Source organism: Portunus trituberculatus, chromosome 32 (genome assembly GCF_017591435.1).
Source record: "Portunus trituberculatus isolate SZX2019 chromosome 32, ASM1759143v1, whole genome shotgun sequence".
NCBI classification, from domain to species: Eukaryota; Metazoa; Arthropoda; class Malacostraca; order Decapoda; family Portunidae; genus Portunus; species Portunus trituberculatus.
The window spans coordinates 13,155,714-13,180,631 of record NC_059286.1 but is presented as its reverse complement, the minus strand read 5'-3'; the positions used below and the strand labels follow the sequence as shown (position 1 = coordinate 13,180,631).

At 40.2% G+C, this 24,918-nt stretch overlaps 2 protein-coding genes across 2 annotated transcripts; both read left to right on the top strand.

The window, feature by feature from the left end:
* Positions 1-261: 261 nt before the first annotated feature.
* Positions 262-11,556, top strand: LOC123511980 (ionotropic receptor 21a-like; the record flags this gene model as incomplete). Its single annotated transcript, XM_045268089.1, has 8 exons — positions 262-489; positions 921-1,082; positions 1,179-1,542; positions 2,305-2,452; positions 4,501-4,708; positions 5,502-5,689; positions 9,358-9,754; positions 10,872-11,556. Coding segments are annotated over 8 exons (1,830 nt in total), but the record flags the coding sequence as incomplete, so codon positions are not given.
* Positions 11,557-12,696: 1,140 nt separating this feature from the next.
* On the top strand, positions 12,697-24,345 carry LOC123511801 (molybdenum cofactor sulfurase-like). The gene is made up of 12 exons (XM_045267825.1): positions 12,697-12,907; positions 14,482-14,638; positions 15,051-15,745; positions 16,347-16,487; positions 17,073-17,273; positions 17,857-18,059; positions 18,532-18,648; positions 19,682-20,318; positions 21,139-21,357; positions 21,964-22,082; positions 22,674-22,778; positions 23,275-24,345. Exons 1-12 carry the CDS (start codon positions 12,808-12,810, stop codon positions 23,473-23,475), a joined length of 2,895 nt encoding a protein of 964 aa, XP_045123760.1. The 5' UTR covers positions 12,697-12,807; the 3' UTR covers positions 23,476-24,345.
* The last annotated feature ends 573 nt before the right edge of the window (positions 24,346-24,918 follow it).

The following is a 24,918-nucleotide window of genomic DNA, read 5'->3' as shown; positions in this document are numbered from 1 at the left end:
TCTCTTTTACGCCTTTTTCTCCTCTCTCTCTCTCTCTCTCTCTCTCTCTCTCTCTCTCTCTCTCTCTCTCTCTCTCTCTCTCTCTCTCTCTCTCTCTCTCTCTCTCTCTCTCTCTCTCTCTCTCTCTCTCTCTCTCTCTCTCTCTCTCTCTCTCTTCCACGGAAAATGTCAAAACTAAAAACATTATTGTATCTTTTCATCACCGCCACCACCACCACCACCACCACCACCACCACCACCACCACCACCACCACCACCCAAAGACGCACACTACAGAACTCCCTCGTAAGAACACTACAGGAAGTCCTACAGGGGCCGCTCGAAGGACTCCCAGTAACTCTTATCCTGCAGGAAGACCTTAATGAATCCTACGATGCCAATGTCCTACTGAGAAGGATAAGGAAGGATGTCACTGTGGTTATGTCCTTGGGGGGTTCAGAGGACACGCAAGATCAGGAGCAGGATGTGGAGGAGAGAAGGGTAGGAGGTGAGTGTGTGTGTGTGTGTGTGTGTGTGTGTGTGTGTGTGTGTGTGTGTGTGTGTGTGTGTGTGTGGTTCTTCTCTTTATTTTGTTGTTGTTGTTGTTTTTTACTATATTCTTCCTTCTTTCTTCTTCTTCTTCTTCAATAATTTCCTCATTCTTCGTTTTCCTCTAGATCTTCCTCCTTCTTCTGCTTCGCCTTCTCTTCCTCCTCCTCCTTCTCCTTAGCCATACGCTTTTTATTACTACTTTTTCTGGTCTTCCTCCTTCTTCTCTTCCTCTTTCAAATCCTCCTCCTCTTCCTCCTCTTCCAAGTCTTCCTCCTCCTCTTCCTTCTTCAGTAGTTCCCTCGTCTACTATTTGTCTTTCCTACCCTCTTCCTTCTACAACTCCTCCTCCTCCTTCTCCTCCTCCTCCTCTTCATTCTCCTCTTCCTCCCTCCACAGGCGCAGTCGTGGCCGTGGTGGAGGGCTTGGTGCCGTGGCCCCTGCACCGCCCCCCGCCCCTCTGGTCCCCCTCCGCCCTGCTACTCATGAAGGTGGGAGGCTGTGAGGCGAGAAGGCTACTGCAGACACCTTTAGCACAGCGCACACCTGCCCTGGCCCTCCTGTGTTTGTCCCGGCAGGAGGAGGAGGAAGAGGAGGAGGAGGAGGAGGAAAAGGAAAATATCGAGAACAAAGGGAAAAATGACGGAAAGAAAAGCACGAAACTAATAAACGAAGGAAGAACAAAAGATGAAGAACTCAAAAAAGAACAAGATCAAGAAGAGAAGGAGAAAGAGACGAGAGTTATGACATGGCTTCCCTACTTCCCCGGGGGGCCAAGACTCCTTTCCCTGGGGGCGTGGAGTGAGCAAGCCTTCCCTACCTTCCACTCACTCTTCCCCAGGCGGTTTGAATCCCTCGGAGGCGCGGTGGTGGGCGTGGCAAGTGACATGGATGACGCCCCCTTGGTTTTTCGTGACGAGGAAGACAAGTTTGACGGGACCAGCAAAAGACTTCTCGACGTGATAGCCAAACGGATGAATTTCACATACACACTCACCGATAGGGCGCCCGATAGTGAGTGAGAGAGAGAGAGAGAGAGAGAGAGAGAGAGAGAGAAGCAGTGAATGAATGAAGGAAGTATGAGTTTGTGGGGCGAGATAATGAGTGAATGAGTGAATGAAGAAGTGAGTGTATGAGTGAAGGAGTGAATCAGGGAGTGAGTTTATCTATCTATCCATCTATTTATCTATCTATCTATCTCTCTAGAGGGATTTTTAAGACACTTCTGCCCTAATTAATCTTTTATTGTTTCGTTTTTTTCACTACCTTTCTTTATTACTTCACAAAGAATAACTACCCATTTTTCTGACTATTTATCTACCTACCTGCTTATCCGCCCACCAACCTGTCTATCTATATCTATCTATCTATCTATCTACCCATCTACCGACCAACCTATCTATCTATTTATCTATCCATCTATCCACCATAGGGGGGCGGTGGCGCAGTGGATATGATGGTGAGCGTGGATCGGGCAGACGTCCACGCGTAGGTTCGAATCCCACCACGTACCGCTTTGAAACTATGCCATTTGTGGAGTGGTTTAAAGTTACCTGTATGTCACCATGATACCCAGGTTCTAGGTGGTGATATGGGCCCTATAATATGGGTACCACTAATGGGTAAAAGCTAAACAACGCTTCCCATACTCTTCAAGTAAAACCTACAGGCGCTATAGGACACAACATAAAAAAAACCTTATCTATCTATCTATCTATCTATCCACCTACTTACCTATCTATCCACCCAGCTACCTACCTATTCACCTCTCCTCAGACAAGTGGGGGGAGATGGAGAACGGTACATGGGTGGGATTACTGGGGGAGGTGTACCGCGGCAACAAACACCTGGCCATCAACTACTTCACCATCACAGAGGAGAGGGCGCAGTACTTCGATTACTCCGTGTCCTATCTGACTGAAGGGTAAGTGATCGAGTTGGTGTCTCTCTCTCTCTCTCTCTCTCTCTCTCTCTCTCTCTCTCTCTCTCTCTCTCTCTCTCTCTCTCTCTCTCTCTCTCTCTCTCTCTGTGGCCAAAATCTTCCTTCGTTTCTCGATAGTGTGGTGAAGTGGAGAGGAGGAAACTGGATGATGAGGATTGGCAGGATGAAGCGATGGAAGAGGAGGAGGAGGAGGAGGAGGAGGAGGAAAAGAGAAAGAGGAGTAGAAAGAGAAGATGAGCAATGGAGATAAGGAAAAACGGTGAGACGAGCAAAATGAGAAGAAAAAAAGGGAAGAAGCAAAAGAGACTGACAAGTGGAAGCAGAGATATACAAATGACACAACAAGAGTGACACACGAAGGCTTGACAAAAAAGGAAAAAAAATAGAAAAAACAGGAGATAGAAAGAAAAGAGAAGACGATCCGAAGAAAATACACTAAAGAGGGAGACTACAATAATTTAATGCTATGGGAAAAAATATCGTGAAAAAGTAATCGTAGAAATTTTGTTTATGAGAAAAATAATAGTTTTCATTTATACCATGTGGGCTTTTCACGGGAATTTCTGGGCTAAAGGGGATACTTTTTGTGGTACCTCCTATCTCAAAGCCCACCCGCTAGGAAACCGTTGCCCCGAGTGAGGAAGCCCAACCTACACTCGGACCGTGGACAGGATTCGAACCCATGCGCTTGGAGACCCTTCGGACCCCAAATCACGCATGGTTCCACTGTACCACGGCGGACAGTTGTGGTGAAAAGGTATTGGTGACGCTAAGTGCTGTGAGGTTACTGTGGTACTAGGAAGGAAAGCATTAGGGTAAAAGTAACGAAATTCTAGGAAAAGTAAATAGTAGTACTTTTATATAGGAAAACGGTAATAGTTCTGGTGATAAGGTAGTGGTGACGGTAAGTGCTGTGGGGTTACTGTGGTACTGGGAAGGAAAGCATCAGGGTAAAAGCAACGAAATTCTAGGAAAAAAATATCACGAAAAAAAATTAATAGTAGTAGTTTTGTATAGGAAAAGAAGTAATGGTTCTGGTGATGAGGTAGTGGTGAATGTATTTGCTGTGAGGTTACTGTGATGATGGGAGCGAAAGCATCAGGGTAAAAGTAACGGAATGCTGGGAAATAAAAGGTATCACGAAAAAAAGTAATAGTTAGTAGTAGTAGTAATAGTTAATAAAGGAGGAGGAGGAGGAGGAGGAGGAGGAGGAGGAGGAGGAGGAGGAGGAGGAGGAGGAGGAGGAGGAGGAGGAGGAAGGAGGAGGAGGAAGAGGAAGAGGTTGAAGAGGAAGGAGGAGGAGGAGAAGAGACAGCAGGGAGGAGATGCCGGTGTCTGGCCTAAAGGAGATACAAGGACGGCATTGTGGGTAACATTATATGATCTTTAAGACATTATTAATTAGTGATAGGCTTATCATGAAAGGTGAGAGCACACACACACACACACACACACACACACACACACACACACACACACACACACACACACACACACACACACTAGTTCATCAATAGTGTATCATTTTGTTTGGGAATTGTCTTTCAAATGTCTTTTTTTGTTGTTGTTGTTATTGTTGCTGTTGTTGTTGTTTTTGTTCATTCTATTGCCTTCAGCCAGTGACCTCTTACTTTAAAACATCTATTCACTCCTCTCGTTGTCTTTCACTGAGCATTTTTTTTTTTCATCTTTTCTTTTCCCTTCTCCTCTGTAATATTTTTCTCCCCTCTTTCTACTCTTCTTCTCTTTTCTACTCATTATTTCCTCCATTTCTTCACTTCTCTCTCTCTCTCTCTCTCTCTCTCTCTCTCTCTCTCTCTCTCTCTCTCTCTCTCTCTCTCTCTCTCTCTCTCTCTCTCTCTCTCTTCCTCAAAAAACATCAACACTTCTTTTCTTTCCTTATTTTGTAATTTTTCATCTTTTCTTTCCCTTCTCTTCTCTAATCCCTTTTATATAATCCTCTTCCTCTCTACTCCTTCCTCTCATTTCTACCCATCATTTCTCTCTCTCTCTCTCTCTCTCTCTCTCAGGTTCGGGTTCGCCCTTCCCATACCCCCGGAGCTTCCCAAGTGGACCAAGCTGGTGTACCCTTTCGCTTGGGACATGTGGGCGGCGGTGGGCGGGGCTACTCTGACCGCCACTGCCGCCTTTCTTCTCCTCTCCGCCCTGCAGCGCCACCCACACCCCACCCACCCCGCCCCAGCTGGTCCCGCCCCCTCCCTCGCCTTTATCATGAAGGTATGAGAGAGAGAGAGAGAGAGAGAGAGAGAGAGAGAGAGAGAGAGAGAGAGAGAGAGAGAGAGTAGAAAAATTTGAATGAATAGAAGATATTAAAAAGAAAAGATGAAAGAGACTGACTGACTGACTGATTGACTGATTGACTGACTGACTATGTGTTTAACTGACTAACTGATTGATTGCCTAACTAACTAACTGACTAGGATACTGATTGACTGCTTGACTGATTACTGATTGACTGATTGACTGCCTGATTACTGATTGGCTGACTGACTGACTAGGATACTGACTGACTGCTTGACTGATTACTGATTGACTGACTGACTGACTAGGATACTGATTGACTGTTTGACTGATTACTGATTGACTGACTGACTGACTAACTGACTACTGATTGACTGTCTGACAAACTGACTATACCTGACTAATTAACTGACAAACTGACTATGGCTAACTGACTAACCCATACAGTTCACTCATTTAACATACCCCAAAAATTAACATACAAATAAAACATACACTTTCCTAATCTCTTCAGTTCCATATTCATTCTGGTTACTGTTTGGCGATTTTTAACAGCTTCAGAAACTTATGTTGGGATTAGAATAGTGAAGACTTTGGCCATTAATCTTCTGACCTCCATAGACCCTTCCTAATGTAAATAAAATCGTCAATCATACCCCCCCCCAAAAAAAAAAAAAAAAGGTAAAAATGCGTCGCAGTACTAAAGGGATTAACACGTTCCTTCACACCATTCCACCACCACCACCACCACAACCACCGCTACCACCAGGGTCTAGTAAGCCAAGCCCAGGCGAGAGTACCCGGGGCCTGGTCAGTACGTGTGTTCCTCGGGGGCTGGTGGTTAACTGCCTTCGTGGTGGATATCGCTTACACTGGCTGCCTCATTGCTGTGTTGACCGTGCCTTCCTATCCAGCTCGCATACACGCCCTCTCTCACCTATCCCTTAGCCACAACAGGTAAGGCGTCTTGTGGTAATGATAATAATAGTGTAGTTCATCCTTTGTTATTTTTTATGCAAGAGGGTCAAGTTGGTAAAGGGCAACAACAAATATACTAAAGGTCCATTTAGTTGCCAGTCTCCCTACAGGTTTGAGAGTTAGCCAAAAAAAAGAAAGGGATAAATGCCTTGAAATCTCTCTGTTTCACTTTCTCTCTGAAATAAAGCTAAGTCATAATAAGATGGAGATACGGAAGCAGACAGGGAGTTCCAGAGTTTACCAGAGAAAGGTAATGAATGATTGAGAGTACTGGTTAATTGACTGTTGCATTAGAGAAGTGGACAGAATATATAGGAGTGAGAGGAAGGAGGAAGCTTTGTGGTACTTCATTCACTGTTGTTTATGTTGTATTTGTTTATTTTTTTCTCTCGTTTGATACTTGTTTGGTGTTGTTTATTTCATCTTGGTGTTTATTTATTTGTCTTGTTTATTTGGATTGTTCATTTTTCACGGTTTCAATTTTTCTTTTCTTTTTCTTTTTTTTTTTACAATTATCCGTAACTTTTTTTTAGGTACTTCTGTATTACGTGAGTGTTCTGACTGTTTCAATTCGAGTGTTTTTATTTTCCAATAATTATCATTTTTAGATACTAGATAGATAGATAGATAGATAGATAGATAGATAGATAGACATATAGACAGATAGACAGATAGATAGACAGATAGATAGATAGATAAAAAGATAGATAGGTGAATGGATAGATAGATAAATTAATAGAATGACTGATAAATAGACAGAAAGAAACGAATAAACAAACAAAAAGAAAGGAAGAAAGAAATAAAGGAACAAACAAAGAAAATAAATAAATAAATAAGTAAATATAAAGCTACATTTTCCCCTCACACAACACGTAACAATGAAAACAAACAAACCCAATCACTGATACAAAAGAATCCAGTCATTTTACCCTTCCCTCCCCCTTCCCCCGGCACCCCATACAACAAACAAGCAGGCAAGGTGTGAGGTCATTGCCACCCCCTTCCCTTCACCCCCCTATAGAGATAACCCGCTTCACACCTGCCTGATTAAAATGTTTGTAGGTCAGTATCAGTCATCACCACTTAGTTAGATACGTATCAGATGACACCACTACGTGTACTGTACTTGTATCAGTGAAATCAGTGTTGCTATCATCACAACACCACTATCACTATCATCATTATAAATTTCCACGTGTAAACATCACTATCGCCATGCACCACTATTTCACATCTTTGCCACCATCACCACCATCACTACTGTCATTACAACCACCACCACTACTAGAATCATTATGAGGTACTTCTTTGGTATGTGATCTACACAGTCAATACGATCTACCTGAGCCAAATTCTACTTTGGTATGCGATCTCCATGTTTCATTGATTCATTATAACCTAAACAGAGTATTCTATACATACATGCATTTACCAAAAATTGAGTTAATAAAGATAATAGTGATAACAATAATAATAACCACATCAGTTGTTATGAAGCAAAGAGGCAGTGAAACGTACTTAGAGACAGAGGTGATACTTGCATTACAAATACATTACAGCGCCAATGAGAAGACTATTATTGCGTCTTTCAAATGAAATGTGGAAATGTAAGAAATTTTAACACTTTCACATTGACTGGGAAAAGTATGTAGCTATTTCATCTCCAGAAATTATACAACAGCTATGTTTTAGAAAAAAAGTATCAAGCTTTGCTGGACTTTTTATCATAGCGGACTTGTACTGCTGGATATAGTATCATAGGAGTTATGTACTAAGTCGAAATAATGAAAGCCAATTTAAATAGATAAATAAATTACGATGATTACGATGCGCGTGACGGAGATAACGGTGCGAGTTTCCACGCGGCCCGCAACCAATTCCGGCCGAAATTTGTCAGACTTCTTTTAAATTTTTATCCGAATATAAAATCATCGATGGTAAATGAAAAATGGCTTTGATTTGAAAGTGTGCAAGAGTCAGCTGACAATGATAAAAGGTGAGTCAGATTTGGTCCAGAGTATTAGAGAGTACCTTGCATGTTTCCTGCCGTAAATATGCGCATGTTCATGTCACTAGACAGAAACATTAATCCAATCACAGATTGCTTCGGCAGCTCTACTTGTTAATGCATGCACCGAATGGTATGAGATATTTTGAATGAAATAAAATAAAAGAATTATTCTAAAATTTGCCATAGAGAAAGCTCGCAAACTACTGTGACCTCGGTATAATATACCCTTGAGCTAACATCTGAAGGGCTCTTTGGATACGCAAATGCCAATAAGTAATAGACAAAATCACTGAAGGGAGCACAGGTCACATATCGAGACATTGTCCATGCCGGAATGAAGTGTTCTGCATCACGTGTACTGTGCGTATGGCACCTTGTTGAGTCTGGACAGGAGCTTTGACACTCCAACAGACATCCCACTCATGTTTCAGATTCTCTAGCCAGACAGTCCTCGAAACCAGGACAAGTGTTTTCCATATCTCTTAAGAATCAAAAGGAAAAAATATATTTCTTCTTGTTGTAGATCACAAGATGAAGCATGGACCGCATACCAAAGGAGCTTTATGACACGAGGACCACATACCAAAGTAGCAGGCCATTATTACCAACACCATCCCTTCACCATCAATACCATCAGTATAACCATCAACACCACTGTCAGTAGCTACGTAGAACACATCATCACCACCACCACCATCGATACTAGAATCAAAATGACGAACACCATCATCACCATCATTATTATTATTACAACCACTAATACCTTTGTCAATAGCTATGTAAAACCATCACCACCACCACCACCACTACTAGAACCAGAATCAACACCACTACTATCACTACCACTATTACCGTTACACCAAAGATGCGCTTGGGTGGTGATATGAGCCCTAATATGGGTACCACTATAAATAAAATTGCCTGCGCCACTAATGGGCGGAAGCTGAACAGCGTTTCGCACATATACTCTTCAAGTATGCCTACAGGCGCTATAGGCCATAACGTAGAAAAAAAAAATCACTACCACCACCACCACCACCACAAGAATCATAACAATCACCATCAACACCTCTAGATCCACCACGACCATCACTACCAACATTATACCATTAACACTACCACCACCACCACCACCACCACCACCACAAGAATCATAACAATCACCACTATCACCTCTAGATCCACCACGACCATCACTACTAACATTATACCATTAACACCACTACCACCACCGCCACCACCACCTGCGCTAGCCGTGAACAGAACCATGCTACAACTAATCTATTATAACCCACTTGTGTCATTATTCTAGGTCAGCTGATGGCAAGGATAGGCTATTACTAAATGTCAAATGAACCACGATCGATGGGACAAGATTGAATGATTGCATTACATTAACACCAAAAAGTATTGTATCGGTAATATTGCATGTGGAGCTCTCTCTCTCTCTCTCTCTCTCTCTCTCTCTCTCTCTCTCTCTCTCTCTCTAGAGTCTAGACTATAGGGATTTTATATCCAACGCTATAATACTAAAAAATAACCATAAACATTTTTCACATCAACAGCAAACATGTCACCTCTATTTTTCCCTTCGTTTTTTATCATCCCTCATTTGCCCCCCTTCCTCCTCCGACAGACTGTGTATGTTAGACTACGGGGAATTCGTTCCTGACGCTCTCTTGGCCTCAGAAGACAGAGTAATGAGGACTTTGGGTGAGAGAATGGACCTTTCCCCCACCACAGACGTCGGCTTCTACGGGCAGGAGGCATGCGCGGAACGGGTACTAGCTGGCGTCAGTGCGCATGTGGAAACCTACGCTTACCTCAAGATTACTTACGTGGACATGGGTCTCGGGGATCGCGTCTATATCATGAGGGAGCAGGTGTATGAGGGGAACCTAGCTTTCTTCTTCCGCAAGCACACACCGTGGGTAGCTGCCGTGGACCGTGTGATGCGCGCCATGATAGAGGCAGGCTTTGTGGAGAAGTGGCAGGCAGATATTCTCGAGGGCCTTGGCATGACGGGGCGAGAGGTGAGTATATAAATGTACAATAAAAGACGTATTGGGTCGTGAAGAAAATATACAAAATCAAATTGAGTCGTAGAAATACGAAAATAAATGAGTAAATACAAAAAATGAAGAACTAAATTAAGTAAAGAATAATTGATAGATAAAGAGAACTTGATTGTATTCGTTAGTTTGTTAGGGGTACTAATTACACAGCACTAATTTAGCAGCTTATTCTAATGACTTCTCACGTTCAGATGACGGTAATATTCATCTGAAGTAATATTCCATCTTTTATTTTTTTTTCTCTCTCTCTTTTAATGACAGTAGTAGCAGTAAGCATAGAATTAGTAAGTAAACATTACGAAACCATACAGGAGCAGAGACTTTACATGAAGATCCCTGGGCTTTTTGCTATACACCTAAAAAATAAGAAATATTAAGTTTAAACAACATTATAATCGGTCAGATGAAAAAAAAATATACCACTTGTGTACATGAACGCTAGCAGCAACACACCCCATACGTACAGTGAGGATGGTAAAGCTTCCTAGTTCCTAACACTAATACTTCGCTCCGAGGCTGAGAGAAATGAACCCACCCACTTGTGAAACTCGCCAAATACTAGAAAACAAAGATGAAAAGGCTATACGGTAAATACTATGAGGAAAAGAGTAGGTATACCGAACAAAAATTAACCGAGCATTAGTTTTTAACCCAAAGTTAGTCGTATATTGTCTCCGAGTTCTTCAGGATGCGAATCAGAAGGACTCAAAACTGTGTCACAAGCCTTCGTTCAGTGAGTCACCACATTAAAGACAGATAATATGAATAATAAATCAAAGTAAGTAGTGTGTGTGTGTGTGTGTGTGTGTGTGTGTGTGTGTGTGTGTGTGTGTGTGTGTGTGTGTGTGTGTGTTTCTGTATCAGAGATTTATGTAAATATACAACAGAAGACGTATTGGATCGAGAAGGAAATATACAAGATCAAAATGAGTCATAAAATAAAAATAAATAAAAAAAAGTAAATAGGTAAAAATAAATGGAAGAACTAAAGGAAATACACAAAATCAAATTGAGTAAAGTAGAACAGATAAATAGATAAAGAGAAACTGAAACACACTTATCTATCATCATCCAGGACGAGGCAGGGTCCAGGCCGCAGCCGCTGGGTCTGGCACACTTGCAGGGCGCCTTCCTCCTCTACGGGGCCAGCCTGGGCGTCGCTCTCATGGTCTTCCTCACTGAACACCGGAAGGGAGGGAGGTCAAGGTAGCGTCCGTCCTGCCCTCACCTGCCAAGACAAACACAGATCACTTGTTTACCTTCATCCTGCTATTGATGGAAGACATTGTGTGCATAGATATAGGAAAGAGATGAGATTAATGTAGTTTTATTATTATTATTATTATTATTATTATTATTATTATTATTATTATTATTATGTAAGAGGAGAAAACTGGCCAAGAGCAACCGAAAAAAGATTAAACAAAAAAGTTCGCATAGATGCCAGTCCTCGAACAGGGTATAGTTCATTTGCATGGATGAAAAGAAAAAAGAAAAAAAAGACAGGTAATTTGGTCTTCTCTAACTTACAAAACTGTTTAGAAGTTGTAATGATTCTGGAAAACTTCAAAACACTAATGTTGTATTCGCTGACACAGAAAAAATATGATTACTTGTATCTCCTCCAGTTATTACAGAATGCATTACGATCAATATACAATTAAAAAATGAGATAATTACGGAAATTTTGTCTAAGTAGTAGAACGAAAGGATTAACCAACACGAGATTACTAAACAAAATACCCTTCACAAATAAATATACAAGCACTGCCATGTATGTTTGTGACCTTAGCTATGAATGTTTATGAACAGTGAAGACACAAACTGAATATGAAAAAGCCTCGGTACAGCCTATACATATTGCGCTTTATTATTGTTACCACTTAAAATTAAACGCCCTCCGATGCATACACACAAAAAAAAAAAAAAAAAGATGCATAAAAACAACAACAACAACAACAACACAGTACCTAAAAACACCATTACAGTGAAGCAAAGTCTTTCCATAAAGCAACGCGACTCTTTCAATGTCACCTTTCCCTCCACGACCACGACCCACACGTACCCGCATTTCCAAAGCGGGCTGGGTGGAGCGGGTAGAGCAGGTGGCCATGAGGGTTTCCACCGTACCCAAGCGCCAGACAGACCAGTGACCAACCCACCCAACCCTCCACTATGGCAGGAATGAAAGTCACGATGATGGAAATTTAAGCCGCCTCTGTTCCTCTCAGCCACGCTTCGCTCTAACGCCGTAGTTGTTTCCGTATCATAATTTTTAGCTGTGATATTAATGTAGAGTGGCTGTATTGTGTGTTACTGTCATTATTATTATTATTATTATTATTATTATTATTATTATTATTATTATTATTATTATTAGCATTATTATTAACGCTACTGTTTTTGTTCATCCAGTTTTTGTTCCTGTTTTTTTTCTTCTTATTCTTATCATTATTATTATTATTATTATTATTATTATTATTATTATTATTATTATTATTATTATTGCTATTTTTCTTTTTATATCAATATCATCATCTTTTTCTCCTTCTCCTCCTCCTCGTCGTTATCCGGCTTTAAATGATAACCCCTATCTTCATTTATCATTATCATTATCACTGATATCACCACCTATCGTCACCATTGATATGTAGTAGTAGTAGTAGTAGTAGTAGTAGTAGTAGTAGTAGTAGTAGCAGTAATTATAATCAGATAATAAAACCACAAAAATTTATAGAGAGGGGAAAAAAACATAAAAACATAGAAAAACACATATAAACAACACCACACAACAGCAAAAATCACATAATTAGACAACAACAACAATATCAAGAGAGAGAGAGAGAGAGAGAGAGAGGTACCACACTCCTCAGCCTCTCCCTCCGGTACGACAGTTTTTCCCACGTGGCGCAGCTGTGATGTAAGAGCAAAATCAGCTGACTGGTGTTGAATGAAGGCTGCGAGATGACATTTACTTTATTAGTCTGTTCCTCCCCTGGACCGCGAGGAGGATGGAGCAGGGCAGAGGTTCACATGTTCTCTCCTCCCTGAAAGTTCCTGCGTCCTATAATGTGGAGGAACTTGTGGTTAATGAGTTTAGTCGCTTGAAAGGTGAGGTTTTGGCATCCTTTAGTCGTGTTGTTCAAGGTTAGGTTAAAAAGTGTGTTCTTACTCTTTTATTTTATTACTGGGAGTTCTAAGTGGTTCGATTTTATTTTTTTTTTTTTGTGTGATTTTTTTTTTTATTAAAGTTTGTGGGTTTTGTTGTGTTCGGTACTGTTAAAGGTTATAATTATGAGGTTTTGCTTCTTAAAAATGTGAGGTTCTTAGCTGTATATTTAGATTAGTTTGCTTGAATCCGAGTTGTCGTTTTTTTTTTTTTACTTATTTATTTACTTATCCTTCTTTATTTATTATTTATTTCATTCATTCATTTATTTATTTTTCTTGCAGGCACGATTTTCATTTTTAGATTTTTGTTCACCATATTTGTTTATTTTTTATTTATCTATTTGTTTATTTATTTATTTATTCTTTTGCAGTTACATGTGTTTTCATTTTTAGATTTTTGTGTTTGCCTTCATATTTATCTATTTATTTTCATTTATTTATTTATTTATTTATTATTCTTTTGCAGTCACACGTGTTTTCATTTTTAGATTTTTTATGTCAACCCTGAAACAACTATATACTTAAAAACAAAATGTCCTTGAAACATACAATGCTTTTTTTTTTTTTTTTTTTTTTAGTTCATTTCATATTAGTAGTTCCTGACACACTCTTACTAAAATTAAATGTATATAGACTAATGAGTTGGGTACACATTTATTTATTAATTTCTGAAGTATATTTTTATTTATGATAAACTAATAAATTTAAGTCAAAGGAAGTTATTTACATGTATTTGATAGTAAGCTGAAATGTTTTTTTGTTCTTATCATGTCCTTATCATCACCAGTTATTTTAGGAACTCTTGCAATTAATTATCTGTCTTGCAATATTTTTATCTTGAACTCAGTAACCCACATTCTCATCCTCCTTTTTTTGTGACTTACTGCATTGTGTTGCTTCTTAGTTCACCCTTCTCCTTTTCTCATCTCCTTTTTCCTTTTTATCTTATGTACTTTTCTTCCCTCCTTCACTATATATCACACACACATTCTCCATTTCTTTTCTTTTTCTTTTTTCTATGGCATTGTTTTGCTTCTCAGATCCTCCTCCAATTATTATCTCCTTTTCTTCACCTTTTTTTTCCCTCTTAATCCTCATCGTTTTTTTTTCCTCCCTCCTTCACAATATTTGACACTCACACTTCTATGACACTGTATTATTCCTCAGTTTATCCTCCAATTATATCACCTTTTCTTCATATTTTCCTGTTTATTCTCTTCTTTCAACTTTTTCCTCCCTTTCTCTCTATTTCATATTTTTTCACTTGTCAGATATTTCACCAAACTCTCTTTCCTAAACATTGCTTCTGCTTCTTTCACTGTGCAACCTTCTAAAGCTAACCTTCACCCCATTTTTATCTTCTCTCAACTTTTCCTCCCTTCACTATATTTCACATTTTTCCACTCTTAAGATATTTCAGCCAACTCCCTTTCCTAAACATTGCATCTACTTCCTTCACTGTGCAACCTTCTAAAGCTACCCATCTGCCTCCCCTCACCCCATCCTTCCCACAGGCCAGTGCTACCTTGACCATGCCAGCACCACCCTGTACAGTGAGGGACAGGTGCAGGAGGTGGTGAAGGAGCTGTCTAGGTCTCTCCTGGGTAATCCTCACTCCCGTCATGCCCCCAGCGACACTTCCACCCAGAATATAGAAGCTGTCAGACATAGGTAGGATGGATGATGCATTTTTATATTTGTTTACTGTATATGGTGTTAATTTGTTGTTTATATTTTGTTGAGACTGTGTGGGATCTGAACTTGTTTGAATGTTATGAAATGCAAAGGTTGAAGTCAATACTATTTTAGTTCTGTGGAAATAATGTTGAATTTAGATTAATTTTGTTAACATGGCATGAGGTATGTAATTATGAGGTACTTGTAAGTCATTTAGAATAGTACAAAACATTCATAAATGAGAAAAAAACATGGCATGTATAATCTATGTCATAAAGTGTGTGAAATATGTATATGAGATGCACATCACTCACTTTACACATTCCTTATTTGTTGAACTCTTAACACCACAATCATTACTTTCTTCAGGGTAGTTGTAACAAGTTCTACCTTGTCATTCTTTCAGGATCTTGAGACACTTCAACACCACAGAGGAAGAATATGACTTAATCTTCACATCTGGTGCCACAGCTGCCCTGAAACTTGTAGCAGAACACTTTGACTGGAACCCTGGACAGACAGCAGCACCAAAAGACCCCACAGCACTCAGCACCTTAGAGAGAGACACCACAGAGCTGAAGAACAAGTCACAACACTGGGAACAGAACAAGGAGGAGGAATCAAGTGCGGGAGCTTTTGTGTATGTGCAGGAGAACCACACCTCTGTCTTGGGCATCAGAGGACCTGCTCATGAAGCTGGATGTGATGTCTACTGCCTCACCACCACAGAGGCAAGAGATCTGCTCAAGGAGGATATCACGAACAGTACTGATGCAGAGGAAGGTTTTGTTACAGACTGTAAGAATGGTGAAAATTGCTGTGATGACCCAAATGCATTAGAATCATGTAAAAATCATCCTAAAAACTCCAGCAGCCCAGGATCCTCCACTAAAGAAGCCTGCTCACCCTCACCACACAAGTCACAAGGGCCAGCCAAGAGGAGGAATTGTCTCTTTGCATATAGTGCCCAGTGTAACTTTTCTGGCAGCAAGGCACCCCTGCAGTGGATCAGGAGGGTGCAGGAAGGGGCTCTACATGGCCTCCTCTCAACACCACCCATCAACAGGCAGCCAGCAGGGAGGAGCAACACTGAAAGCAGAGGTCAGTGGGTCAGTGGGCGTTCTTCTATGGTGTTAACTCTTTTTGCTGCTGTCGACTTTATTTTGTCATCCTGATTGCTGTAAAAATTGTTTGCATGGACGGAAAAAGAGAGTATAAATGGTTGATTTTGTCTTTTATTTTATTTCTTATTGATTATTGACTTTTTTGTCTTACATTTGAGAGACTGTAGTGCAAATAAATGTCTTAAAAAGTTGTATGTATTATATGAGAATAAGAAAAAAAATTATCCAGTATAGAAAGAGCTAAGAATGTGATAATTAATAGTGGTGCTATCAAAACTATTCCAGTTCCCTTCAGTACTGGGGAATATTTTTACCATGATTCTTAGGTATAATTAGACAATTTGATTAGGAAGGGTCTGTGTAGGTCAGAAGATTAATGGCCACAGTCTTCACTACTTTAATACCCACATAAGTTTCCGAAGCTGTATAAAATCACCAAATAGTAAGTAAAATCAATAGGAATATGTCATGGTACTGAAAGGGTTAGTACACCATCATACCACATTACAAAAAAAAACCCACAATGATAATGATAATCCAAACACAGCAGGTGACCATTCTTCATTCCTTCCCCGCAGGATGCCCCCAAGACTCCACCTGGTATGTGGTCCTGGATGCAGCAAGTCTTGTGGCCACCTGTCCCCTCGACCTCACTCGCTGGAAGCCTGATTTTGTCTCAGTGTCCTTCTACAAGATCTTTGGGTACCCGACTGGTCTAGGTGTGTGTTGGGGAGACTGTGGAGAGTGTGAGAGAGTGTGGCTGAAGACTAAAGATAGAAATGAATGCAAGTGAATTTCATACAGTAGTGGCATCTTAAGTATAGTGGCAGGTAGTAGTCAGTTAATCTTATGCATTTTCCTTCTCTTTATTTTTCTCTCTCAGTATCAAGTTTTCTGATTTCTTGCAGTCTAGTAATAAAACCTGACAGCTGATAAGTTCTTAGTGGACCAGAGGGTTTAAGATTAAGAAAAATGCTAAATATGGTGAGAAGTATGTAGATTTATTACTGAGCTATTAACTGTGTACCAAAAAGGCTGCCAGATTTTACTATTCTGCACCAGCTAAAGTATCAGTGAAATTATTAGTTATTGTATAGAGGAAGAAACTATGATATATAAGAAGACATACAAGAACAGAATACAAGATAAAAGCGGAAGAATTTAAGAATATTAAGCACATAGAAGAGAATCAAAAGAGAGAGAGAGAGAGATTAATTTTCCAAGAATCCTCTATATTTCATAACCAAACACTTACTTACTTCATACACAGAGACTAGTTTATTCCAGTCTTGCTGTTATTTCAGGCTGTCTGCTGGTGGGGCGGCGGGCGTGGGGACAGCTGCGGAAGACATATCAGGGAGGAGGCACAGTGTTAATGATAGACTCAAGAGCGATTGTGACTGTGCCAAGACCAACACTTCATGAAAGGTTTGAGGACGGTTCCCTGCCTTTCCTGAGCATCCCGGCGCTGAGACACGGCCTGAACACCATCGAGAGGCTCACAGGTGGGTAGGAGGGAGGGAGGGAGGGAGGAATGCTATGCCACACTCCACTAAGATGTGTCTCTTGAGCTGCTGCCTGAAGTGAATGTGGAAATTAAGTTCAAAGGGAAGAATAGTAATGTTTAAGAGATATACATAATTATTAAAGAAACTAGTAATGTAGCACAAATAAGAGAGAGATTAAAGCAGGCAGTACATTATTAAGAAGTAATATGAAATTGAGGGTTTTTCTTGTATGTTTAGATGAAATGTATGTTTAGATGAAAATATGTAGGAGAATTATAATCACTAGTACTATCACAACTACTAGTACTTTTACTAATGACAATAATATTAGTTATAGCAATAATAATGAAGAAACAGTAACGATAACAATAAAGAAATAATGACAATAACAATAACAGCAATAATAACACCAGCAATGATAATAAACACAACACAACACAACACATCACCATCACCACTGCCACCACCACACCCCTAAACTAGCCCAAAACACTCAAAACACCCAAACTAACACAAAACACTCAAAACACACCCAAAATACCCCAAAATACACCCAAAGTAACCCCAAGACACTCCCCAGGCAGCATGCACCACATCGAGGCCCACGTCCACCACCTAGCCCGCTACACCCACCACACCCTGAGGAGCATGAGGCACGCTGGGGGGACACCCGTGGCCTGCCTCTACCTGGCCGCGGGCGACACCTGGGGACTCAACTCTCATGGCTCTATTGTCAACTTCAACCTCAAGAATCCCGATGGTTCTTATGTCGGATATGCTCAGGTGATGGTGAAGTTTGGTGTGTTGTTCTTGTTGTTTTGGTTGGTGTTGTTTGTATTTGACTTTTTTTTTCTTTTTTTTTTCTGTAATGAGTTTTAATGTGTGTGTGTGTGTTTTTTTTTTTGGTGTGTGTTTATCTCTTTTATTTGATTTTTCTTTTCTTTACTTTTATTTTTCTTTCTCTTCTTTCCTCTACCATTTCTTTTATTTTTGTTCTCTCCTTTTTTATTACTTTTATTTTCTTTCTCTTCTTTCTTCTACTTTTCTCTTATTTTTCCTTCTCTCCTTTCTAATTTTTTTCTTTTCTTTCCTCTATTTTCTTATTTTTCCTTCTCTTCTTTCTTCCTCTTTTTTTAATTTTTCTTTCTCTTCCTACTTCTCTCTTATTTTTCTTTCTCTTCTTTCTTTTACTTTTCTCTTATTTTTCCATTTTCTTCCATTTTTCTCTATTTTTCTTTTCCCCTCACTGTTGCAGGTGGAAAGAGTTGCGTCACTGTACAACATTCACCTCCGCACCGGCTGTGTCTGCAACCCCGGGGCGTGTCAGGCATACCTCGGCATCACCCATGAGAAGCTTATTGGCCAGTTCAAGGTAAATTTAGTCTGTTGTTGGTTTTGTTGTCTTTCCTCCTATTTCTCATCCTGTTTCTCTGTCTCTCTGTGGTCAGTTGGTTGATTGTTTTTTTTTCTTTCTTTTTTTTAGTTTTTTTCTTCTCTGTCACAGTTACTTTCCTTCTCTTCTTTTCTTCCAGGTTGTTGTTTTTTTTCTTCTTTTTTCTGTAGTTTCTCTTCTTTGTCATGCTTTTTCTTCTTCTCTTTCTCCTCCAGGTCGTTGCTTTTTTCGTTCTCTTTTCTCTAGTTTCTCTTCTCTTTCATTGTTAGTTTTTTTTTTCTTTTCTTCCAAGTTGTTGTTTTATTCCTTCTCTTTTCTCTAGTTTCTTTTCTCTTTCATTGTTACTTTTCTTCTCTTCTTTTTCCTCTAAGTTGTTGCTCTTTTCTCCCTCTTTTCTTCTAGTTTTTCTTCTCTTCTTTTTCCTCCAGGTTGTTGTTTTTCCTTCTCTTTTTCTCTTTTCTCTACTTTCTCTTATCTATCATTATTAGATTTCCTTTTCTTCTTTTTCTTCTAGGTTGTTGTTTTTTCCTTCTCTTTTGTCCAGTTTTTCTTCTTCTGTATCAAGGTTAGTTTTTTCTTCTTAGTTTTCTTATCTTTCTTCTACTTTTTCTCTATGTCAAGGTTAATATGCTTGGTTTTCCTTCTCATCTTTCTTCTCCTCCTGTTTCTCCTTGTTTTCTTTTATCTTATTTTTCTTATTTATTTATTTTTTTTTTTTTACATCTTCCTATTTTTGTATTGCCTTCCTCAGATGAAAAGTTATATTATTCCTCCTCCTCCTCCTCCTCCTCCTCCTTTTCTTAATATAATCCCAGAATAAGAAAATTAAAAGGCAAATTACAAGTCAAATAATAATAATGATAATAATAATAATAATAACAATAATAATAACAATAATAATACCAACATTATAAAAAAAAAATAATAAAAGAAAACTCAAAGCAACATTAACCTTACCAATCTTAACCTGCCCTACCCTGACCTGCCTTGACCTGACCTCATCCCTCAACAGGCTGGTCATGTGTGTGGAGATGCCCTTGACCTGGTTGACGGGGAGCCCACTGGGTCGGTTCGGGTCAGCTTTGGCTACTGCAGCACCTACAACGATGCTGATCTACTGCTGAGGATGGTGCAGGAGTGTTTTGTGGAGCAGCCGATGACGTTTGACCTGAGCTGGATGGAGGGGGAGGTTGACCTAAGCTGGATGAGACGGGAGGAAGGATCAGGAGGAATTGATAAAGGAGAAAAGGGTGATGATAATGAAAGGGGAGAAGGAGTAACAGCCACTAAGGAGAGACAAACTAACAATATCAAGAATGGAAATAGTAATAAAAATAGTTGCATCATCAAAACCAACCCTCCAAATCACAGAAACACAATCCCATCTTCCCTCCCCCTTACCCACAATGCCTCACACCTCCAGGACTCCCCCTATAGACTCACAGATATAGTAGTGTACCCTGTGAAGTCCTGTGGTGGAGTGCGGGTAGAGGCATGGTGGCTGGGCGGGTCGGGGCTGTGGCTGGACCGGCAGTGGATGGTGGTGACTGGTGGAGGGGCAACGCTCACCCAGAAGAGGCTCCCCCACATGGCTCTCATCTCCCCACGTTTTGATCTGGAGTGTGGTGAACTAGTGCTGTCTTTTGAAGGTGAGTGGAGAGGTTCTTTGCTTTCACATTCTCTCTCTCTCTCTCTCTCTCTCTCTCTCTCTCTCTCTCTCTCTCTCTCTCTCTCTCTCTCTCTCTCTCTCTCTCTCTCTCTCTCTCTCTCTCTCTCTCTCTCTCTCTCTTGCTCCCTATATACCATTCTCCTCCTCCTCCTGTTTGGCTTTCCTGTGTATTACTTCTTCTATTCCTTCTTTCATTATGTTAGCTTTATCCCATTCCAGTTTTTCTGCCTCAAATTCTATCTATAACTGTCCATTTCAGGAGAGAGAGAGAGAGAGAGAGAGAGAGAGAGAGAGAGAGAGAGAGAGCTATGCATTCTCTTCGTATACATTCTCTTGTGTCTGCCTAAAAATCATTATTTTTTTCACTTTTAAAGATGAAAATTATGAAAGATTAAGCCTTTTCATTCTTTCTGTCTCAAACTCTCTCTATAACCATCTATTTCAGGAGAGAGAGAGAGAGAGAGAGAGAGAGAGAGAGAGAGAGAGAGAGAGAGAGAAGCTATGCATTCCCTTCACTGACATTCTCTTCTGTCTCCTTACAAATCATTCTCTTTTTCCTTCTTTCACTTCTGAAGCTAAAAAAATTATGTGGTAGCTTCATCCCATACCATCTCTTCTGCCTTAAACTGTACCTATAACTGTATGTATGTATTTCAGTTGAACTATGCATTCCCTTCACAAACATTTTCATGTTTCCCTACATTTCAATTGCCTCCTCTTCTTCCACTTCTGAAGACAATTATATTAGCTTTATCACATCCCTTTCTGCCTCAAACTCTATCTATAACCATGTATTTCAGGAGAGGCAGAGGAACTATGCATCCCCTTGAACCCCACAGAGCCTCTAGATACCACGGGGGCATCCCTGTGTGGGGGTCGGGTGTGTGGGGTGAGGGTGCAAGGCCTGGACTGTGGGGAGGAGGCGGGGGACTGGCTCTCCCGGATGCTGGGAATGCCTGACCTGAGGCTGATGATGCAGACCAGTCATCGGCCAGGGAAGCTTGGCAATGGAGGCTCAGGTGAGATGGAGATATGCTGGAGGATTATTTATGTAAGGCAATCATTGTCCTAAAGAAGGGAAAAAGAAGAAAAAAAAAAAAAAAAAAAAGCTTGCAAGACCAGAAGAGGAGCTAGCATGAGAAAAGTAGTAAAAAATGGCAAGAGATTGTGACTAAGAGAGAGAGAGAGAGGTTGAAGACAGTCAATTAGAGGAGAGGCATTAGTACTAAATGCTTTTGAGTCCACATTATCTATTTTGTTTTGTACTGCAGTATTTATAATGTATAGTTTAGGTAATTAGTGTTTTTGTGGCCTGGTTTTATATTGCAATAAGATAACAATGATAATAATAATAATAATGAATACAGTGTTATTAGATAAACAACAGTTTTGGTTTAGATTATCCTTGTTTAACTTTTTGCAGCAGTAGAGACATCCTAGCATTCCTTAAATGATCCAATGCAGAGCTTAAGAAATCAAAACCAAGTAAAACAAATCCATTAAACAAACTGATCCCTGATTGCTGAGAAATGATACACTCACACACCCCTCCACATAATGCCATGTAGTGACTAGTGAATAGGAACAACAGTGAAGGAGACTATGAAATACCCATCTTGCTCCAGGTGCATCAGGGGAGAGCCTTTCACTGGCCAATGAGTCACAGTACCTCATCATCCACCGGCCAAGTGTTCGCAGTCTGCTGAGGGAAATCAAGAGCAGGGGACTAGAGGAGCTGACTGAGGTAACATTGATGCCTAGATGGGAGAGTAACAAGAGTGCCAAGGGTAATAGAGTCACACCTAAATGAATGATAGGAAAGGCAGTGACACCTGAATGAATGACAGAAGAAGCAGTAACACCTGAATAATTACTAGAAGAGGCAGTGACACAGAACAATGATGCATAAACAAGAACAAAATGACAACCAAATGAGCTTCAGGAGAGGCAGTGACACCTAAAGTAACAGGAGAGACAGTGACACAAACAAGTAACAGTAGAGGCAGTGACACCTAAACAAGTCGAAGGAGAGGCAGTGACAACAAAATGAATGACAGAAGAGACAATAACACCTAATAAAGTAACAGGAGAGGCAGTGACACCTAAATAAGTAACAGTGACAACCTATTGAAAGACAAGAGTATATAAAAACTCCTCTGTCCTTCATTCTCTCACCACTGCACCTTACTCTTGATATGGGTTGAACTGGTGAAGTGGTGGGGCAATGACAATAAGTAACAAGAGAAGCAGTGATAACCAAATGAATGTCAGGAGAGTAAATAAAAACACCTCTGTTATCATTCTCTCTCACCACCACACCTTGTTCTTGTTGCAGGATGAATTGGTGAAGCGGTTTAGAGGCAACTTGGTGACGGATGGAGGGGAGGCGTATGAGGAGGACTCTTGGGATACTTTGACGATAAATGGGACAACTTTGCAGGTAGGACAGTCACTATGGATGTCAATCTCTGCTTTGCTTGATTGAATTTATTTGTGGGAATGGTGTGAAAGATAAAGAAATATATGATAACGTTATACATGAAGTGATGATTATAGATAAAGATTTTTGTTATTTTCTTGGTTTTCTTTTCAATGACTGGGCTTTGCTAATGGAAACTGTGATTGCTTAAAAGATAGTCAAATCTTTATTACGTGATCATGACATACAAGTTCCCTGCTTCTTGTTAGTGTATATAGATTTTTAGTCATTATTTACTCTATTTTCTTTTCAATGACTGTGCTTTGCTAGTGGAAACTGTGATTGGTTAAAAAAAAGCATTAAATATATATCATCATTACATACAAATTTCCTTCTTTGTATTTACTCACTGGTACTCCCATTAAAAATTATCTACTTGTCATACTATATCACAAAATTTACATACACAGTTACAAACCTCTCATCTCCAACAAACTGACACCATTGGCACTTTCAGGTTCAGGGATGCTGTCGGAGGTGCCAGATGGTGTGTGTGGTGTCAGGGTCAGGGCAGCGCACAAGAGAACCCATGCTGAGTCTGTCTGCAGCACGTGGGTCTTCCATGCTGTTTGGGGTTCATGCTTCAGCCTCACCAGCACCTGCCAAAGAGAAAAGGGAGCTGTGCATGGGAGCATCAATAAAAGTGACCATGAAGTAAAAGAGATTGCTGTGATGATGAAGTTATTGTGGTAAAAGTGATGATGAAGTAACGATGTGCTGCCTTGAGGAAATAGAAGGAAGGTGTGGAGAAGCATTAGTACAAGTAAAAGAACGAAGTACAAGATTACTAAAAAAAAAAAAAGAATTGTATTTAGGACCAGCTACAGAAATGACCTTGTAATAGAGATATGTCGTCCATGGAAAAGATGAAGCTATAATAGAAGTGGTGATGAAATAAGAAAGATGTACAGTTCTGAGAAAGAGAAGATGAAATGAAGGGACAGCTGAAGAAGTCCCAAGTAAAAGAAGCTGTAGCAGTAGAAGAGATCATAAAATAAGAGTTAAGTGCAAGCCTGAGAAAGAGAAGCAGTAGTAGTTGTGGTCATGAGGTGAAAGGAGGTACAATGCCTTGTGTGTCTTAAGAGATATGGCAATTACCTCAAGATTTCAAGTCCATATTAACTTTTAGGGAATGCAGCAAGGAAAGACAAGAGATGGGTATGAATGTGTATGGAAGCAGCTGAAGCAGAACAGAGAAAAGGTGGAAAGGTTACACAAGAAGCATGAGAGAGAGGTCTGAGTGGAGAAGAGTGCATATTAGTACATCTTGGACATATTTTCTTTTCTTTATGATGCTATTCATTGTATTTGTAAGTTGTATTTAAGCTATTATCAAGTTTGAAGGTCACATTGATGTGCCACAATGTTTCATTCCTGTACAAGATAATTCTGTGATAAATTGTACCTGTTGTTTGAAATATATACAGAGAATACAAACCCGTGCAATTTATACAATATTTATTGTGACAAATTTACATTACATCTGGTTATTTACATGTTATTGACAATATAATCTATTTTACAATGACATGTAGTTTCACTTTAATAATAATACTCTTCCAGTTTCATGACATTTAGTAAATGTTGGACCTTCCTAACTCTCCTCCTGTGTGTAGCTCCTGCCACCAATGCACTCACACAAGCATGCATGCATGCATGCATGCACACACACACACACACACACACACACACACACACACACACACACACACACACACACACACACACACAGGATGGCAGTAGTATCAGCCTTACACATAACACAGCAACTGACGCCCCAAGGCCCAGGACGGCCTCACCCGGGCACAACATGAAACAAGCATCCAACACACGGGGTGAGCAGGGCCACATGACACTGCCACACCCCACAGCACATTAAAACCTTCCCTGTCAACATACAAGTATAAAATCAACCTGGTCCGGCGGCCACCCTCCACAGAGTGGCCGGGAGGCCCAGCAGCCCATAGCAGCACTGGACTAGGGCAGGGGCTTCCCTGGGAACCCCTGAGGGTGGGTAGCTTTGTGCCTGGAGCTGCAGAAAAAGTGCATGCACAGCCAGTCGTATATTTGTGCCTTCAATTTATGCTATGTACATTTCATC

Bases quoted from the DNA above. Each gene is read 5' to 3' on its own strand.
- LOC123511801 (XM_045267825.1), top strand. From the start codon at position 12,808: ATGGAGCAGGGCAGAGGTTCACATGTTCTCTCCTCCCTGAAAGTTCCT. The intron at 12,908-14,481 runs GTGAGGTTTTGG...TCCTTCCCACAG, and splicing joins TGAGTTTAGTCGCTTGAAAG to GCCAGTGCTACCTTGACCAT. The intron at 18,649-19,681 runs GTAAATTTAGTC...ATCCCTCAACAG, and splicing joins AGCTTATTGGCCAGTTCAAG to GCTGGTCATGTGTGTGGAGA.